Source organism: Lepisosteus oculatus, chromosome 29, assembly GCF_040954835.1.
Source record: "Lepisosteus oculatus isolate fLepOcu1 chromosome 29, fLepOcu1.hap2, whole genome shotgun sequence".
NCBI lineage: Eukaryota > Metazoa > Chordata > Actinopteri > Semionotiformes > Lepisosteidae > Lepisosteus > Lepisosteus oculatus.
The window spans coordinates 7,123,383-7,143,085 of NC_090724.1; the positions used below are offsets into that span (position 1 = coordinate 7,123,383).

At 42.7% G+C, this 19,703-nt stretch overlaps 1 protein-coding gene and 1 long non-coding RNA gene across 2 annotated transcripts; both read left to right on the forward strand.

Annotated features, from left to right (window-relative positions):
* The first annotated feature begins 48 nt into the window (after positions 1-48).
* mau2 (MAU2 sister chromatid cohesion factor) lies at positions 49-14,745 on the forward strand. Its single transcript, XM_006639859.3, has 19 exons — positions 49-395; positions 868-885; positions 1,567-1,632; positions 2,332-2,427; positions 2,728-2,822; positions 3,169-3,196; positions 3,676-3,831; positions 4,170-4,316; positions 4,850-4,940; positions 5,104-5,207; positions 5,557-5,634; positions 6,666-6,731; positions 6,866-6,949; positions 7,168-7,217; positions 7,890-7,967; positions 8,201-8,312; positions 9,085-9,175; positions 11,764-11,891; positions 12,922-14,745. The coding sequence occupies exons 1-19, from the start codon at positions 162-164 to the stop codon at positions 12,994-12,996; spliced, it is 1,797 nt and encodes a 598-aa protein (XP_006639922.1). The 5' UTR covers positions 49-161; the 3' UTR covers positions 12,997-14,745.
* Positions 14,746-15,048: 303 nt separating this feature from the next.
* Positions 15,049-15,408, forward strand: LOC138225552 (uncharacterized). The gene is made up of 2 exons (XR_011183973.1): positions 15,049-15,125; positions 15,232-15,408. It is a non-coding gene; the product is annotated as an uncharacterized lncRNA (long non-coding RNA).
* Positions 15,409-19,703: the final 4,295 nt, after the last annotated feature.

Genomic DNA, 19,703 nt, shown 5'->3' on the forward strand with positions numbered 1-19,703 from the left:
CAAATCGGGATTGGAAAACAGAAATAAAAGGTGACGGTAGTGTTAAACTACATATCCCGGGGGACCATTCGGTCCAAGTCCCGTTGTATTCTCGTTCTGATCTCAAATCCCGCGGTGTTGGAACAGCGGTAGCTGTGGTGGTTGTTGTTGTTGTCGGTAAAATGGCGTCTGGCGGTGAGGCCCCGGAGTCATGGTACCTCGCCCTGCTCGGCTTTGCGGAGCACTTCCGTACCTCAAGTCCTCCTAAGATACGCCTCTGTGTCCACTGTCTTCAGGCTGTCTTTCAGTTCAAGCCGCCACAAAGGGTCGAAGCCCGCACTCACCTTCAGCTAGGCTCGGTGCTGTATCATCACACCAAGAACAGCGATCTCGCCAGAAACCACCTGGAGCAAGCGGTGAGGGGTAGCGCAGGAAAGACCGGGGATTCGTGAGGGAGGCGGGGAAATGAAGGCCACGTCTGTAAAGTGTACTATGAGAGAGGAAGAGTTCTGTAACAAGACCCCTAAATCAAATAAAATCTTCAGTGTAGTTCTTGAATTAGAATGCGACACATTTGCGTCTATTAAAAAATGAGCGACTTTTCTTTACAACGAAAGTGTTGCCATATTATTTCAGCTGAATGTTACTCGATTATGAAGTTGAGCATTTCAAAATTAGTTACCCAATAAGGCGTCTTTCACCGCCACAAATAAGTAGTGGCGGTGCTTGTTGCAGGGGTCTTTTTCGGATGGAAATGTTTAAGATCCACAAGAGCTGCATTTTGATGGATGATTTAAACTTTTTTTTAATTCATTTTCAAAATAAACCTGTGACTATGGTTCACGATCTAACAGTTATTATGTTACTAATATTTTTTTTTCTCTGCAGTGGATGGTGTCTCAACAAGTATCCTTTTTCACATGGGCACTGCTCAGGAATAAGTTACGTTGGTTGCTTGTTACTGTCATACCGGTTCAAGGGGTCAAGGTACCATATTGTTACTTTTCTTTACTACGCTATGTTACGTGAACTTCGGCAAAAAATGAAACTGAAGTCTACACTTTGCTTATTCACCCTAAATATGTAATATCGCATTTACCTGTTTCTGGTCGAGTATTGCACAGTATTTGCTGATAGCTGTCAGATCGCTACAAGGCAGACCTGATGCAAGTTTCCAAAATCCCCAAAGTCAGTGACTGAGTCAACCCAGCAGGTTACTTCACAGCGAGCACTGAATTGGGAGCCAGGGATCACAAGTGGGAAAGCATGTGGAAGTTCTTGTAATACCAAGAACAGCAGGTGCTTCTTTACGCAGAGGGTTGTAGGAGTCTGGAACAAGGTTACCCAGTCATGTCGTTGGAAGTCAATACCCTGGCTTCTCTCATTAAACATTTGGTTGGGATCGAAGGATCAGTGAGCAGCTCATGACCCAACTCGCTGGATGGGTCGAATGGCCTCCTCTCTTTTGTAACCGGGCTTATGCTGGAAAACGTTTTACTTTGATTTGGCCGAAAGACAACTTGCTTTCGCTTCAGTATTGTCAGGACAGTAATGGAAGAGTAATTTCCTTCACCAAGCAACCCCTAGGTCCCTCAGTTTGAAGATGTCAAGTTTGAAGCTGCAAGTCTGCTGTCTGAACTTTATTGCCAGCAGGTAAGCCTCTTAAATTCTTGCTTTGTGTTTTGTTGTGAGAGAACCTTGGGGATTGTCTTGGCTCCCGGTTGTCTCTATAAACATCCCGTCAAGTAAAAATGATGCATCTGTTTATAAGTTTGATCAAACTGACTGGATCGCCCCATCTTATTTGGTCATCCGTTTTTCCTGTTCTGTGCCTGTCCCATCCTTAAGAGATGGGTGTTTTGCTGCTCTCTGTCATAATCCATCCATTTTCTAACTGCTTCATCCGATTCTCGCTGGGGAGTCGAAGCCCTTCCTTGCAAGCAACTGGTGCAAGGCAGGGTACACCCTGGACAGGACGCCGGTCCACTGCAGGGCACACACAGACACAAACACTCCCTCCGGGGCCAGTTTTCCCAGAAACCAAATAACCTACCAGCACGTCTTTGGACTGTGGGAGGAGGCCCGCACAGACACGGGGAGGGCATACCCTCTTCATGCACATAGCACCCCAGGTCTCGAATTGAAACCTGGGGCATCAGCGCTGCCTCAGTGAGGCACCTGCCGCCTCAGTCATCTTAAAATCAACATCTTATCCAGACTGGTACCTTTTGTGACATAGGCAGCCCTTTCAAAGTGCATCTGCACTTTCTTCAAAGCCTTTTATCTCCTCGGTGAAATGTGCGAGCAACGTGTTTGTCTTTCTTCCCTGTCCTGCCCTCTCTCCACGTGTAGAACTCGGTCGACTCGGCGAAGCCCCTGCTCCGCAAGGCCATTCAGATCTCTCAGCAGACGCCGTACTGGCACTGCCGACTGCTGTTCCAGCTGGCGGTAAGAGCACAGATTTGAAGCCTTTTTTCTGTCCTTCCATATTACTTTTACTGTCGAACTTGTGATGGTCCGAACTTTATTTTTAAAGGGCACACATTATTGTCGTCATCTTAAAGCCTTTCAGTTCTGTTGAGCGTATTTCTTCTAGCCTATGTGTCAAAATACAGCCTTTCCCTTATACATAGATGCTTGTTGTTAATTTGAGAATGCCAAATTGACTAAGCTTTTGACATTGTGGGAATGTTGTGTGAAATAAGCGAGTGCTTATTGCTGAAGCAGAGGTTGGTTTCTTTTGTACAGCAATTGCACACCTTGGAGAAGGACCTGGTGTCGGCCTGTGATCTCCTGGGGGTGGGAGCTGAATATGCCAGGGTTGTAGGCTCAGAATACACCAGGTACTGGAAATTCTCCTATATGGACAGCTGAGTGTGCTTAAGAATGCTGCGTGACGTTAGCAGGTTAACTATTTTAAGTGTATTACTTTTATTTGTAGCAGTGGGTTTTTTTAAGTCATCACGTGTTGTGGTGACATTTCATAAATACTTATGAGGAGGTTGCAATTTAGAAGTATTAAAATTAATTTAATGTGATAGGGGATCGCCTTAAAGATGCATGACATAGTGTCTTTTTGATGACTGCTTATCTCCCCGTCCTTCTACTCAGAATACAATTCAGCATAAAGATTCAGAGTTTAACTTGTGGCCTTTTGTGCTGAATTTGCTGTTCTGTTTTTCTTTACAGGGCACTGTTTCTTCTGAGTAAAGGAATGGTAAGTTTTTTTTCTCTCCTTCTGAAAAAATAATTGCTGTTGATTGTGTTCCTGTATAAGAAAAGTAATGTAGAAACTTTGATTTATGTTTCGTTTCAAACACCATGGGTCCTTACCACTTTATGCAGTTTAAGGTCACAAGGGAGCAGACACATCTAGGGGCAATTTTTCTAGAAACCAGTTAACCTACTGGTATGTCTTTGGACTGTGAGTGGTAACCGAAGCACCTGAAGGGATCCACACAAACCAGTAAGAACATGCAAACTCCTTTCAGACAGCAGCCCAGGTCTGGAATTGAACCCAACACTGAGAGGCAGCAATGCTGACTACTGCAACACAGCGCCGCCACCCAGAGGCTTTTCTTTATGCCTGTTGTAACAATAATATGCTGGAGCGAGTGGCCACTGAACATGGGGTGCGTCTTGCAGAACGGGGTTTGGATAAAAGTCTGGGTGTGCCGTCTTGTCTTTCCGGCTCAGCTGCTGCTGATGGAACGAAAGCTCCAGGAGGTGCATCCCTTGCTCACCCTGTGTGGCCAGATAGTGGAGAACTGGCAAGGCAACCCCATTCAGAAGGAGTCTCTAAGGGTCTTTTTCCTGGTACTGCAGGTCACGCACTACCTGGACGCAGGGCAGGTGAGCCCAGCTTTTTTCATATTCTGACGAACATTACGAACTTGCTGACGGTGCATATTGATGTCCTGTTGGGAGTTGAAGAAACAGGAATTTTGCTTTTCAGTTTCCATAATACAAAAGGGTCAGAGTTATACTGTCTTTTGTGGAAAGATCTAAAGCTGAACATGTTGTGGGTGGGGGGGGGGGGGTACACATTCTAAAATGCCCCTGTCTCCTTTGTGTTGCTGTTGGCAAGGTTGGAGTCGTGTTCTTAAGGATGGCTCTCTTTATGTTGTCTTTGGGCATGGTGGTCGAGTGTCTTGTTTCTAACCATCCACTTGGGGGTGCTCTGGGCGCAGGTGAAAAGCGTGAAGCCGTGTCTGAAGCAGCTGCAGCAGTGCATCCAGACCATCTCCACGCTGCACGATGACGAGATCCTTCCCAGCAACCCTGCCGACCTGTTCCACTGGTTACCCAAGGAGCACATGTGTGTGCTGGTGTACCTGGTGAGTCACCTGTCTTGAGACCAGTCTTCAGCCCGGGTGACCCACACACCTGTTCGTTTTTTGTTTCAGTAGAGCCCTCAGTTACACAATCAAACCCTTCATTGACTTAACAAGAATAAAATTAATTTGACCTATTTGTTCCGAGCTCTTCAACATGCTGGAGTTATAACTGTTGTATTTTGTAAGTGAAATAAAAATCCCGAACTTGTGACTAGAAACGAAACGCAAAAATTCAATTGAAGCAACAGCATAGATCAAGTAAGGCTTCAGTTATCTGATGAAGGTGGTCTGGAATAAAAGCCTGCAGGTGTGTTGGTCACCAGGACCAGAATTGGGAACCACTACTTTAGACACTGCAGTACGGTTCTTAGAAATCTGGATGCATCTGAGGGATTTTTTGATATTGTAGGCACAGATGCCGTTTCTCTTTAATAGATAAAGATGGTTCACACATTCCTAATGTTGTAATAACTGCTGACATTTGATTTTTCTGCAGACGATTTATAATTCTTGCACATGTCCCTCTTCTGCAGGTAACCGTAATGCACTCCATGCAAGCAGGCTACCTTGAGAAGGCACAGAAATATACCGACAAAGCACTCATGCAGTTAGAAAAACTAAAGAGTGAGTGAACAGACATGCTTTTCAACGTTAATTCAGAGTCTATGCACAGTGCTGCAAAAAAAACTCTAAAGACATTCACATCATTAATTACAAAAGCAAAAATATTTTTTTCTTAATTTCTGCAAGCTAATGTGTTTATAACCTGGTCTTGTTTGTCTTATAGTGCTGGACTGCAGTCCCATCCTCTCGTCGTTCCAGGTTATATTGCTGGAGCACATTATCATGTGTCGGTTAGTCACTGGTCACAAGGCTACAGCATTACAGGAGGTGTGTGACTCTTCTGGCGTTTTCATTCCTATTCTGCATTAGTGTGTGATAATGGGTGTATCGGGACCTAGTTTTTATTTTTTGCAAGCTTTTCGTTTTTTACTTATTGTATTAACGTTGAAGACATTTGCAATGAGACAATAAGACTCAAATAAAGCAATGGTTACTACATTATGCTGTTAAGTGATTGTAGTTATTGAGTTTTAAAGTTTTCATGGATTGTAACATGAAGATTGACTTATCATAATTTCATTTATCATTAATGATGATAATGAGTGAAATCTAGCAATGGTCAAAAGTGCATTGTATTAAATGGTGCTCTGTGTTCTCTTTAAACGTATTTTTTCAGATCTCCCAAGTTTGCCAGCTTTGTCAGCAGTCCCCCAGGTTATTCTCAAACCACGCTGCTCAGCTTCATACTTTGCTAGTGAGTACCTTCAGTTGTATATCTGGGTGAGATTTCCTCCAAAAGTCTTTTTGTGACTTTTTCCTCCAAAAGTCACTACACACTGAAAAGCTAGATTCTTGTTTGATTTGTCTGTCATTCTGAATTTGTATGCTAATGATAAGTAATGGTAGCTGCCAGAAGATGGTACTGTTGCTCAGTTCTTTTGCTATAGTTTGGAATTCTAATGCTAGGTAATGCTTTTAGAAATTCAGTCCAAAACACAACTGTGACAGGAATGGTAGCCGCCAAAAGTTGATGAAGTAAATTTTTAAAATTGTGAATCCAGTTGCTTTTCCTCCCTTTGACCTAAACCCAGGCCTGGAGTAAAATTTTATCTCCATTAAGATTTAATTTGCAAATGTTAACTCATGAAAGAATACGTGGAAGAAGTCCATGGTAAAGGAAGCTTGATGAAGTAGTGCTTTTCTAGTTTGTCTCTGGAGGGTGACTTTATAAGATCACTTTATTGGCCCTATACAATTTCTTGCATTAGGAATTTGTCTTTTCGCATACCCCAGCTTGCTCTCCATGAGAGACACAGACAGGGAGAGAAGCTTGGGGTCAGAGCGCAGGGTCAGCCATTTATACGGTGCCCCTGGAGCAGTTGGGGTGAAGGGCCTTGCTCAGGGGCCCAACGGAGGAGGATTCCTCTGCCGGCCGCGGGATACGAACCGGCAACCTTCCAGCCACAGGCGCAGATCCTTAGATCCGCTCCGCCCTGGATGCGGGGTCTTAATTAATGTGGGTTTTCACAGCTTTCAAGATGTTAGTGTTTTTTTAACTCTTTATTTAATGATAAAAGGATTTTCAGGTAGAACACATACAAAATAACAGCTTGTTTTATTTAATCTTTTAGCGAACAATTGTTTTCTTTATAATTAACTTTTTACATAATACCAGCATAGTGGGGAGGCTATATATGGAAATACAATCAGCAAAACTACAATAAACAATGAACAATCCACATGTTATTGCTTTGTTTTTTTCAAACTTGTCTTTTTATACCATAGGGTCTTTATTGTATTTCTGTGAACTGCATGGACAACGCAGAAGCACAGTTCACGACAGCACTGCGAGTAAGTCAGATTTCTGCTCTGGCTGGTGTACATTTGACATGTGCCAGTTGGAGTTACTGTCTGTGAAACATGTTATGCAGAAAGTGGTCTTCACTGTTAATACTGTGTTTGACACTTGCACCCCTTTCCCTCAGCTGACAACACACCAGGAGCTGTGGACGTTCATCGTGACTAACCTGGCGAGTGTCTACATCAGAGAAGGAAACCGGCACCAGGAGGTTGGGACATGTTACATTTTCCAGGAAAAGACAATAATTTTGAAAGCATTGTTAGAAACCTCTAAGCATTGCTGTCATTGTTTTATTCTAAGCATGCAGTTTAGGCAGGTGCATTTTCCAGTCCTCTCATGTGAATTGAAATGATTGATGAATTGATATGGCTGCTGTTCAAAAACAGAGCTGTTTGGACCTAATGTGTTCTTATTCACTATCTGCAGCTTTATAGTCTTTTGGAGAGGATAAACCCAGATCACAATTTTCCTGTAAGGTAAGTATCTATAAGCTGTCTATGGGGTTTGCATATGTTTTTGATACACTGCCTGTTTTCACTTGACTGTCATGGAAGAAATTGCTATGAGTGTTTATCCTTAGATAATCTATTTCTTTGTTACTCAAGTGAAACCTTTTAGCGATCGGAAGTAGTGAATTAAGGTTGGCTTGTCCTCTTTTAGACTGCTTTTTTGTAGTTTACCAGAGTGCACATAAGATAATCGAGCAATACCACATTGTCTCCATGGATGATCATTTTTTGTAATGCGTTTTAAATACTTAATGTTGAAGCATTAACAGGCTGCTTTCCTAAATGAGTGCATAAATTTGCCTTTTAAATCCCCCTTGCCCATTACTTCATTATGGAGCTGTTAATATTGCATTATCCTTTTTCTCAATAGAAATACCGGTTTGCTCGTACTGCTTTGGATTAATGTTTGAATGAAGAATACTTAATATAGGGGGGGAACATTTTCCAAATCCATTGAATTCAATGACATGATTGTAGCAGGCATTCGACATCGTAAAAGTTCAGAGTCTAAGCCTTTATTCTTTTAAATGGTATGTTTTCTTCTCAAAGAATAAAAACGGTTCCAAGTACAAAAAAGCGAACGGTGGGCATGTTGGTGTTAATCTTGACCTTACAAGATTCTCCTCTCCTCCTCTACAGCTCCCACTGCTTGCGGGCAGCAGCCTTCTACATCCGTGGGCTGCTCTCCTTCTTCCAGGGACGCTACAACGAGGCCAAGTGAGTAACGACGAGGATCTACACTTGCGCCAGTCTCACTCACTCACTCTCACACACACACACTCTCACACACACACACACAGAAAATGGCAGCCAGACCTTAGTATGACGTGTCTGAAGTTCGCCTGGATCCGTACTCGTTGTTTCTGCTGCAGTCTGTGTCCCTCCTGTGTTCTACTACGGTGAAGACGAAGTTCAGTAGCTTGTTTCCATCGCTGTGTTTCTTTGTTCAGGCGATTCTTGCGCGAGACTCTGAAGATGTCCAATGCGGAAGACCTAAACAGATTGACGGCTTGCTCCCTCGTCTTGTTAGGCCACATATTCTACGTGCTTGGAAATCACAGGGTAAGTAGCCCTGGAAATGTTAGGAGCTGCACTGTCTTTGTTAAACCTGCGCAGCTTCGGTTCTTACTTTGATTTTTATTCTAACTGTAGCTCGGTAATTGTCGTCTTTGATCTTTGTAGGCAATTGTGGTTCTGAAATTGTGGAATTTCGCAGTTTAAGATTTATTTTTTTATTAGACGTGTCTAGGAATGTTTCACCAGTCGGTAGTTTTCAGAGGCGATTTATTTAGTTTTTGTTCTTCCCCATACACTGTCATCAAACAGCGACAGTGTGTTCTGAGTTCATGATGAGAATCTGAAGGGTTGTAAATTTAGAGACGTGCTGGGAGGTTTTACCACTAGAAGAGGCCTGTCCAAGAGGATATGAACACAACTGATAGCAGGCCGTACTGAAATATGTTTGCAGCTTTTTAATTTGCATCTCCCTGACCTTTCCAGCTTGTCTTTTGAAAAGGATTAACACAGACCTGGCAGGCATACTGCACTTGTGTAAATACTGCAAAATCAGAATGAAGTTTGTGATGGTCTGAGACGGTCTGAGACTCCCTTAAACTCTGATTAACGGACTATAGTGAGGGGGTGACTTTAACAGATAAGACTGCATCTCCTTTAGCTAGTTGTTTCGAAAGCAAAATGCTTACTCACCTGCTTCATTGTTGGCAATTGTGTTGGCATTGTGGTGTGTGAGTGTTTAGATGAAGATGTTCTTCAGTTGTGTGTTTTGTCAGTGCTTCCATTAAAGATAGTAAGTGTGTACATTTTCTAAATTCAGGAGAGCAACAACATGGTTGTTCCAGCCATGCAGCTTGCCAGCAAGATCCCTGACATGTCAGTGCAGCTGTGGTCCTCAGCCCTGTTGAAAGGTAAAATGCTACAGTTCCTATATCCCTTTTGTGTGAATGAACAAGTAGCCTGTTACATTTACGATCTCCGGTTACACCAGCCCAGTGTGTGTCCTCCAGTTGCATATTTTTCACGTCTTTGTTGTTGGCAACTGCACACACAACAGAGAATGAGGAAGTGTTGGCAGATGCCCTCTGAGCCAGTCCGGTTTTAATGTGACACAAAGATTCAGCACATCGTGAAGGAGATTGTGCGCCGCTGCCTTTCGAGTGACAGCATTCCATATTATATATGCATGAACAGGTGTTTAATATTGCAAAAATGAATGCTAAATGTTATATTTGTACATGGAGCCAGTACCTTTTAATTAGTCTTTTCAGACTGGTCATTGCATCCTTGACTGCTTACTGCTTGTGCAGTAATGTGGATTTTACAATGATTTTCGTAAGATGACAGCAGATAAATGTGGATGTAAGGGTACAAAACTCCACACCAGAGTTGCCAGATTGATTTATTTTGCCTTTAGGGTTTTTATTTTAGCTCGGCATTCCTGGTTTACAAGAGGTTTGTAAATTCAGGGATGTAGGTATGAGGGAGTTTTAGAGCTCGGTTGTCGAAAGTATGTGTAGTTGATTTCCCCCTTCCGGATTTGCAGTAATCAAGTCAAGGACAAAAGGCAATCTTTTGCATGAATTCAGGTCCCCTTGAGCCACAGATACTGCCCCTCAAGACATGCCTGGCACTAAGCTCCCTGGTCTCGCGCAAGACCCAGCCAGCAAGGACTATAAATAACTTCAATAGCGCGTCACTCTAATCTCAGGCACTAACCTCCTTTGTTGTGGCAGTAATGCACTGCATGAGGAGCCTTGATCTTTGATTAGTCCCTTTATTGCCAAGACATGGCTTAAAAGGGCTCCACTTTTTTCACATTTTTGTTTTTTACTGGTGGCTTTGCGGTTCCGTGGTGTTGAAACAGCACTCCCATTTCAGTTTTCTGTTGCTTAATTACCTGCAGATCCGCTGTTAGGTGTAGTAACTCGATTCTGAAAGCAGATACGTGGCAGGATATTTTTAGATTTAAAGGACTCGCTCTCCATAGCCAACCAGAAGCCGCTCCTGTGATGAAATTTGCTTGCAGTTTTGTTCTTTTTATAATTTACACATGGGGCAGCACAGTGTTGCTCCCTCGTAGGTCTGGGGCCCTGGGTTCAATTCTGGACCTGGGGTGCTGTCTGTGTGGAGGTTGTATGTTCTCTCCTGGTTTGCATGGACTTCCTCCAGGTGCTCCAGTTTCTAACCACAGTCCAAAGACATACTAATAGATTAATTAGCTCCTGAGAAAATTCTCAGGATAAATCAAAGTCCTGGCGTAGTGTGTGTGTGTGTGCGTCCCATCCCATCCAGGGTGTATCCCATCTCGTGCCATTTGCTTGCTGGGATAGGCTCTGGCTCCCCCATGGCCCTGAACTGGATGAAGCTGTTAGAAAACGGACGGATAATTTCATATTTCATGATTTGGACAATTACAATTGTAATTGTAATTGTCCAAGAAATGGCAAATATTCAGAAACGTTTTTTTTTAACATCACTTTATTAACCCTTTACAATTTCTTGCATTAGGAATTATCTTTTCGCATACCCCAGCTTGCTCTCCATGAGACACAGGCAGGCAGAGAGCCTGGGGTCAGAGCGCAGGGTCTGCTATTGTATGGCACCCCTGGAGCAGCTGGGGTTAAGGGCCTTGCTCAGGAGCCCAATGGAGTAGGATTCCTCTGCCGGCTGCGGGATTTGAACCGGCAACCTTCCAGCCACAGGCGCAGATCCTGAGCAACAGAGCCACCACTCCGCCCCTTTCATACCACTTGTGTGTTCAGATAAAATGTGTGTTTACTCTGGCACACACCTGGTATTAGTTGTCACCTTGGATGTGCAGGGGTTTGTTTCTCAAAGTTTGAACTTTGTGTGTTTTAGGCAGTTAGGAGTCCAGTGTGCAGGACAATTGTTTGTATTACTTTGGCCTTCCAGAAGCTTTGCAGTTGCCTGTACGAAGGGTTTCCAGTTCTGGGCTTTGGGATCTGGAATCTAATATGCTTTCTATGTGGACTAGGTGTCTTAAAACTGGTCTGCATGTCACCCAGGTGGGTGCTACACTTTCAGTGGGAGGTACTTTATAAATCTAATATTTGAATTTATCTAATTACAGCTTTACCAGACCACTTTATTCCTTGGTTACTACTTTGCACTGTTAATTTAAAGAGCTATAGGGTTCTGGACCCTGATGAGGAGTTGGAAGTGCCACCTCTATACCAACAGCAGCTGGTATTTGAATTGAAACTTGTCTTTTAAAAAAATTTTTTAACGAAGCTGGAGCTATCCTCACATTCTGAAGTTATTTTCAGAGCTATTTTTATTGACCCTCTCTGTGAATACAAGTCCTTAAAAGTGACAGTGGCAGGCCACAACACTTCATTGTTTTGGTGCAGATGAGGGATGATGAGAACCACCCGTTGTGCTGTTTGCCTTTGCTTTTGTTAAAACATATACTTTGTCATTATGTTCCGACTGTGTGCTGATCGCTCCGGTGTTTTTTCTGTGCTCACTGTTGCAGATCTGAACAAGGCGTGTGGGAATACGATAGATGCTCACGAGGCAGCTCAGATGCATCAGAATTTCTCCCAGCAGCTTTTACAGGACCACATCGCAGCCTGCAGCCTTCCTGAGCACAACCTGATCAGTGTAAGAATGCAAGACCCTCAGTATACAGCCCCAGTTAGAGCTCACTTTAAGAGGAATGAAAAAGTAAATGAATTTGCCTCATTCTGCCCCCTCTCAGTTTTTTCATTTTGGCAAATGTTTCATATCTGCTTTTTTATACCAGTAGTGCCAGTAGTGAGAGCCCCTCCTGCAGTCTGTGTGGGTCCTAATGCCCCAGTATAGTGACAGGGACACTATATTATAACAAAGATGCCTTCCTTCGGGTGAGACCTATAACTGAGGTTCTGACTCACCGTGGTCATTAAAAATCCCAGGTTGTTTCTCATAAAGAGTAGAGGAGTTACCCCAGTGTCCTGGCCAAATTTCCCCCTGGCCTTTACCCATCATGGCTTCCTATTAATCCCCATCTCTGAACTGGCTTCATCGCTCTGCTCTCCTCCCCACTGAGAGCTGGGGAGCATCATCAAGTGGGGGTACAGGCTGGTGGTCGTGGAGGGGATCCCCATTACCTGTAAATGAGTACAAAGTACCTCTTTGAGTGAAGTGTCCAGCAAAGCCCTATTTAAGTATAAGGATTATTATTAGCTATAATAATAATCCTTACACTCATGTAGCATCTCCCTGTAAAGTCTCCCTGGGAACTCCCCTCCACCACTGTGTGAGTATAAGGATTATCAGCTATTATTGATAAATTAAGATGTTTCATTAAGATTATTGATGTGGTCTCCCACTCTTCAGTTTGAATTCCCCCATGTGTTATGTGGATTTTTATATACTTCTGTACCGCTAAGATGCAGTTTGCATAATGGGCTGTTTTTCCATAGTTGCAAGCTTAGCTTTTCATAAGCTGGTCACAAACCACCTGCCCAGCTTAACCAAAGCTGAAGGGCAGATTGCAGAGTCGTCAAATAACTGAGACAAGCTGTCCTGTAATGCTACTCTGTTTATTAGCTTGCTTATAATAGCAGTGTTAGTTATTGCGGCGCAATCAAGCCACATTATTCGGCACCGAAAGCCTAAGTGGAAGGAATTTCTTGTTCCTGTGTTGCAGTGGACGGACGGGGCCCCGCCAGTGCAGTTTCAAGCTCAGAACGGTCCCACCACCAGCCTGGCCAGCCTTCTATGAGACCAGCGGCGGCGTGCTTCAGGAAGAGAGCTCAGATCCCGGGTCCTGAGAAGGAAACGCAAAGGACTTTTACTGCTGTTGGCCTGAATGTTTTATCTAGAATTCTTTAGATATTATTAACTCATGGTCCTTTCCACGGTAGCGGAAGAGGGAGGGGGGGGAGGAAGGTGGGGGGGTGGCGAAGGGGGCACCCCGACTGCCGGAGGTTTTTGGGGGCACACCTGGTCCGAACAGGGGTGTGGAAGGGGAGGGCGAGCGAGAAGGGGGGCCCTCTGGGCACTCCACCTCAGGGCGTCCGCAGGCGCTGCGTCGGGCCACAGCCCCCTCCCCCGCCCCCCGTCCCCCCAGATGCATGGGAGAAGAAAAGAGGAAGCTGGCACCATCGGGGGGCGTCTGGAGGAAGAGGTGGACGTTGCCCGCTGGGCTCTTGCGTTGAGCTTCGTTTCCTTGCGAAGAGCGTAGTATGACATCATCAGCAGTCGGCGCTGGAGGTGTCGGAGGGGACGTCTCGTACAGGAAGACATGAGAGGGGCCCACCTGCCTGTCGTTTGTCCATCAGCGGCTTGACCCCCTGACGTGGATTTCGGGCTTCCTGTCGGGAAGCTTGTTGGAATTTAGTTTTTGACTTTTTTATTTTCCTTAAATTTTAGTACCACTGAGGAGGAAAAAAATATCATTTTTTTCACACGGTTTGAAACTGCAGGGTTTTTGGTCGAACGTACTACAGTTTTGCTTCATTTCTCAACCTGGCCTTATTTTAGATGGAACTGAAAAGCCGGATAGTTTTAAAAATTAATTTTAAAAAAAGCACCCTCCACTTAATTTATTTCAGGTTTCTGACGTAGTTCTTGTGTCATTATGAAGACGGAGAGGTTAAGAGATTTTGTATACCTTGTGTAACTGCAAACGCCAGCTTTGGAGATGCATGGAAAAAATGACATTCTCGCTCCCCGTACAAATTAGCTAATTTTTCTTGCTCCCTTTTGGTTATTAACGTCTTTGACTGTTTATGTACCTCATCTGATAGATTGTCACCAGACGGCTGGGAAAAGTTGCTTATTCCTATTAATATAGATAATATATAAAATAAGAAAAGAAAAATATGGAATCAATAACGGACATTTTTGCATAAAAGGGGGGAAAGAAGACGAAATATCCATCAGTCTCATGGGCCATTGCAGTACGGAAAAATGCCAGCAGCGGTCACTGTTGAGCAATTCTGAAAGAATCCCAGTTACTAGGCAAATAGTTCATAGGTTTTTCTTTTTTTAATATTAAAAACTTTTTGGAAATAAATTTATGGGGTAGGCTTTATTACTCCTTTCAGGCCTGTAATTACGTTTTCAAGAATATCATTGAAATTCCCTTACTCATTATGCTTCCTTCTCTCTGAACACATTTGTTTTCTATCATGCGTGTTGAAATTCATTTTTCTATTTTACTAGCTAAACAGATCATGGAGTTTGAATAATATTTTTGTTTCTATTGATATGCAATTTTTGCTTAACTGCAGTTTAAACTAAAAATGTATTAATTTTGTAAAATTTGAATATTTGTATACCACAGTTAACAATATAGTCAACCCTTTTTTTGTTTTCCAAATACTCAGTTTGTATAAATATTTCAAAAAAAAGTTTGAAAACATTGTGTACCATCTTAGTTTTTTTCCTAGTCAAATATTCGTTGTATAGTAACATTTGCTTTGATAAAAACAATTAAACCCATTCAATGTTGTCCACTGTCTAATGTTTACTTTAGACACAACTATAATATAGACTAGGACTTTCCCACCCTGGTCCTGGAGAGCTTCAGAACATAAGGTTTAATAAGTGGCCTTTAAATGAATTTCAAAACCCCTGACAAATTTGCCCATGTTCAATTAAACTGATGTGTTCAATTAAGTAATTTAGAAATCGTTCTTTTTTAAACCTTAAGCTTGACTCCCCCTGGGTGGGACATGACACCTGTGCTGTTTGCAGTTGGTGCAGTAAAATGCCAATCAAGACAATTTCGGTCTTTGATTGGCTGTTAAGTCTTCCGCTTAGTCATGAGCTAAATGTTCCTGTTGACTCCGGGAGATGCGGAATGGTTTGAATCTGCCTAGCAACCAGGAAGCCACATTTAAAGCGGTACTTTTAATTTTGTGAATTGAAAATATTTTTATCATTTATTACCCTGATGTATTGTGGTGAAATTTAGAACAGTCATTCTTTCTTTTTTCTCGGGCCGGTGCAGGCCTGTTCAATTCACCGGATCCCCGGTACTCAAGTGAAACTGACTCCGTGGTCTGAGCTCCTGACCCCCGCGTCCCTTCCCCGTGGTTCCGCGTACGCCTTGGAGAAAAGCCTCCCCAATTACACAGATCAAACCCCCCAAATGTCAATTTTCTGTAAATAAAACAAGATGTGTGTAGGTCCTCTTTCGTCTTTTAATGGCATCCGTAAGAAGTGCAAATAACTGGTTTTTGGAAGTTGATTAAGTTTTTCGGGTAGATTTATTTTGCTGTGGAATGTCACAGATCACGTGTGCAGTAAATCTCAATAGTAAATACGAGCTTTAAGCCTATTTTACCTAGCAATAAAGTTACTTATATAGGAGTAGATTGAGGGGTTTTGTAGTTCTGGCTCTTGGTGTTTGATACTGCAAGCATATTTTAAGTAAGAGATGCCCAACTACTCTGCTTTTATACTTCAGCTCTCTTTAAGTATCTAAGTTATTACAAGTAAAGTTTTTCCAATAAAGTGAATAAAAACTGGAATTCAGTCATTAAGGCTCAATGTATCAGATAATCAGGAGCTTTCTGGTCCCCCAGGACTGGGGTTCTACTCCTGTTTTAGGGGCTCTGGGGAGTCTCTTGACCGGATGGGTTTTGCTCATTTTTAATAAGGTACTGGGCAGTACGATGGAGCAGGGGTCAGTATTGTTCTCTTGCAGCACTGCGGGCCTGGGTTCAATTCCAGGCCTGGGGGTGCTGTCTGCATGGAGCTTGCATGTTCTCATGTTTAAGTGGGGTTTCCTCTGGGTGCAACGGTTTACTCGTACATTCTAAAGACACTCTGGTAGTTTAACTGGCTACTGGGAAGACTGGCCCTGGTGTGAGTGTGTGTGACCCAGGTGTCCTGTTCAGGGTGTATCCTGCATTGCCATCCTGTAAAGCGCTTTGAGAAGCCACCTTTAAAGGCACTATATAAAATATAGTTTATTATTATTATTATTATTATTATTATTATTATTATTATTATTATTATTATTGTGCCTGTTGTCTATTGTGCAATGGGCTCTTTCAATACAACAACACTGATGATGAAATGGGAGGATGGTTATACATTTTATAATCCTAATCCTATAATATAATAATGTTTTCGTACTGCTGAACGTCACAAAGATCCAACTTCAGCACCTTTTTCATTCTTAACTGTGCCTCAGGGTCAAGGGGAGGGGTAACAATTTGGCTGTATTGAGCACATTCAGTAATCCAGGTCAGGGGATTAATTTACCACCAAGGAACTTAAGAAAAAAACATGTCCAGTCAGATCCTGGTTCCGATTTTTGTATGTGTTCACATGGTATGGGCTGGCCAAGGCCTTGCACTGGAAATCGTGTTCGGGAAGTAATGACCAGCCATTATTGAGGTAGGGATAGTGAGATGTCTGTTGTTAACAATGTAGCCCTGGTTCCAGGATTCTCTTTCTGCAGTTTTGATAAGGAGGTGTCTGCACAGCAATGAAAGCAATGAAAAATAAGTGCTTCCTCTCTTGAAGACTAACCTAGGGATACTGCCTCATCACTTCAGGTAATTAATAACTGCTTGTTTCTAACAGCTAACTGCTGTTGCCTGTTAACCCATCTCTCATCTCTTTTCAGTGTATTCCACATTTTATAAGACTGGTTGTCTAGGCCTGTACCCCAGTAAATCAAGGGTTAACCATCCATTCGAGGTTGTTAGTACATCCCCCTCTGGAAGGCCAGGGCAGGCAGTGAAGTTCAGAGGCACGTCAGTCCATGCTGTAAAAGTGTCATTATTTATACAATTAGTGTAATCTCTACAAAAAGATTGCACTGTAACGAAATTGCTTTGAGGCAATTATGCTAAATAACTTGTTTTTATTCTTCATGCATAACTGTGCTGATAATGGACAGATAATTAAAGGTCTTCCATCACCATCACTCTCATCTCTTTTAAAAAGATTTAGCCAGAGGGATGGTTATTAAGACTACCCTCCTTCCTCAGTGGCTGACCGTTATACTGTAGATCCCCACATTGCCTTCAACAGGTGCACAGAATTACAATTAGGTCTGCATGCTGTGGGCTAGAACTGTGCTTTGCGCCTCCTTTTAGAAACTGATCTCTAATGTGCGATGTCCGAGCATCAGAAGAGAGAAGCAGTGGATCGTTCATTTACAGTACTCGAAAAGTATTTAGGTGTTTTCTTGTTACATTCCTGTCTGAAGAGTTCTTGTGTCCTGTCTCAGCATCACGGGACGTGTATATTTGTAAACACATGAAGGAGGGAAAAAAAATGTTACTGATGTGGAAGGCACTGAAATCTTAAAAAATATTTCTTAAAACGGAAAATCCTGGTAGATTCAGCATTTCCAGTTCTAGCCTAATATCGAAATTCTCCAGTCCGTGAATGTACGGTGAGAGGTTCAACATTCTTGTTGTGCATGAACGCAAACTTGAAGGATTAAACAGCCAACATATATTTTTCTTTATATTCTTCCACATAACCTCTGCTTGCTCCAGAAGTGCTGTAAATGTTGCCATTAAAAAACATCTTTACTGTCAGTAGGGAAGTTGCACAGATATATTTCTCCTTTTCAAAGATGACAAATATTTAAGGCAATTTAATAAGAAGCTTAACACCTTATTCTAATTTAGTTTTTTTTTCTTGATTTCATCATTTAAAGCTCTAACTTTTATGTCTGGATTTGTTACGTCAGAGCACAGAAGTCCCTAAAAAAAAATAGAAGCCCTTTTTCTGTGTGCGTGCTTCAGTGAGGGAGAGAGAGAGAGTGTTGCACTGTGTCTCTGTCCCTGATAACTGTATAAAAGTCCTGATCTGGGGTTATGATGAAGCTGCACTTGATGGCGAATTACAGCAGGGATGATTGCCAAGGCTGAGGTCAGTCTTGCAGGCCTGGTCACATGACTGCCTTTATTTCCAGCCTGCTGTGCAGTAGCTGTGACATTCCTCTGATAAGACTGCGCTCCACGAGTTCTGATGCATTGCCTTAAGGGTTAAAAAAATACACCTCATCCTGATGGATGAGGCCGTTCAGTGCCTGCATTAATCGGTCTGTGACTTGGAGGTGGGGGGGGTGGGACATTTTCAGAAACGGCCCAGAAGACAAACTAGAAATTGTGGTGCTAGATAGTGATGCTTATTAGGTAATAGGTGTCGGCACTGAAACAGTGCAGAAAGGAGACACTTCCTGCCAAATAGTGAGTCCAGCTGATCATGACAGGGAGGGGTACTTCCTGCATTGTTACTGTACTTTAATGGGGATTAAGTTGAAGCAGTCATGTTGCTAATGTCGGCCATTGCCACACGTAGGAGCCAAAAGGCTTTTAGCCCTTTTCTTACTCCTGGGGAAAGAGGGGTTAAAACCTGCTTGTTTTTCAACTTATCCAGCAGTTACATTGACCTGCTTGTTGCTTTTTCATTTTTTTAATAACTTTAAAAAAGTTTGCATGGTTAGTTAGATGATAACAGGGTTTATTTGTATTATATTTGACTAACTCCTCAGAATCGTACCAGTGATGCTGATATCCCGATATCCTGACTAAAGCTGTGTTTTTTCCTAATTACATAGAATGTAAAGGAACCCTACTCACCAGGTGAGTCACTGCTCCTGACAACTTTATCAGAGTTTTGGAAACTGCCTGCGCTGTATACTTTTCATAAACATCAAACATCAGCCCTTTTTGAAAAGTAAATTAGTAATTGACACTTTGTTGCAGAACCATTTCTAAGACAAGTTACAGTAATTCAATATAGAACCTGGGTGTTCAGTAAACTTGAAAATAGATATAAGTTGCAAGAACAGTTTCACTCACAATGTCTTTCACACTTAGTCACTTTATAAGTAACCATGTTTAAGATGTTTAGTGCAAATGCTTACTATGATCTTTAATCCTTACATGCTTTAATCCTTATATGCATCTCTGTATGTATCATACGTTTGCGTGATTTCATATGTAATTGTGTAGGATCATATTAATATATCAAGTGGGCTGCCACCTAATTTTCTTTGTGGATTGACTGTTGTTTGCTCGAAATCCTGTCCAAGTGACTGCTGGGCAGGTCTGTAGTGAAGAAAAGGGTTAAAAACACACAGGCAAACCCAATCCCCATCAGCTCCTTGGGGATGTGTGGAGTGTCTGCAGTGGTTAATGTTGTTGTGCTGTAGGGAGGCCTTTGTCTTTGAGGTGCCAGAGAGGTGGAAACTGCTGGGGCAGAAAGCCGGAATGGGAAAAGAGGCGAAAAGCACAGTGATTTTGTTTTGAGTTCATGCTGGAAATGTGAGCACGCAAGCCACCGGCAAAAACCCTTGCCCACCCTTTTTTTGCAAATATAGCCACCCTTTCGAAAAGGCTGCAGAGAATTCCGGTTCAAGCCAAATATCACTGAAGATACGTCTAAAATGCAAAAGTTTATGCAGATATTAAGCACACGGAGTGCACAATTCTCTGGTGGCGAAAA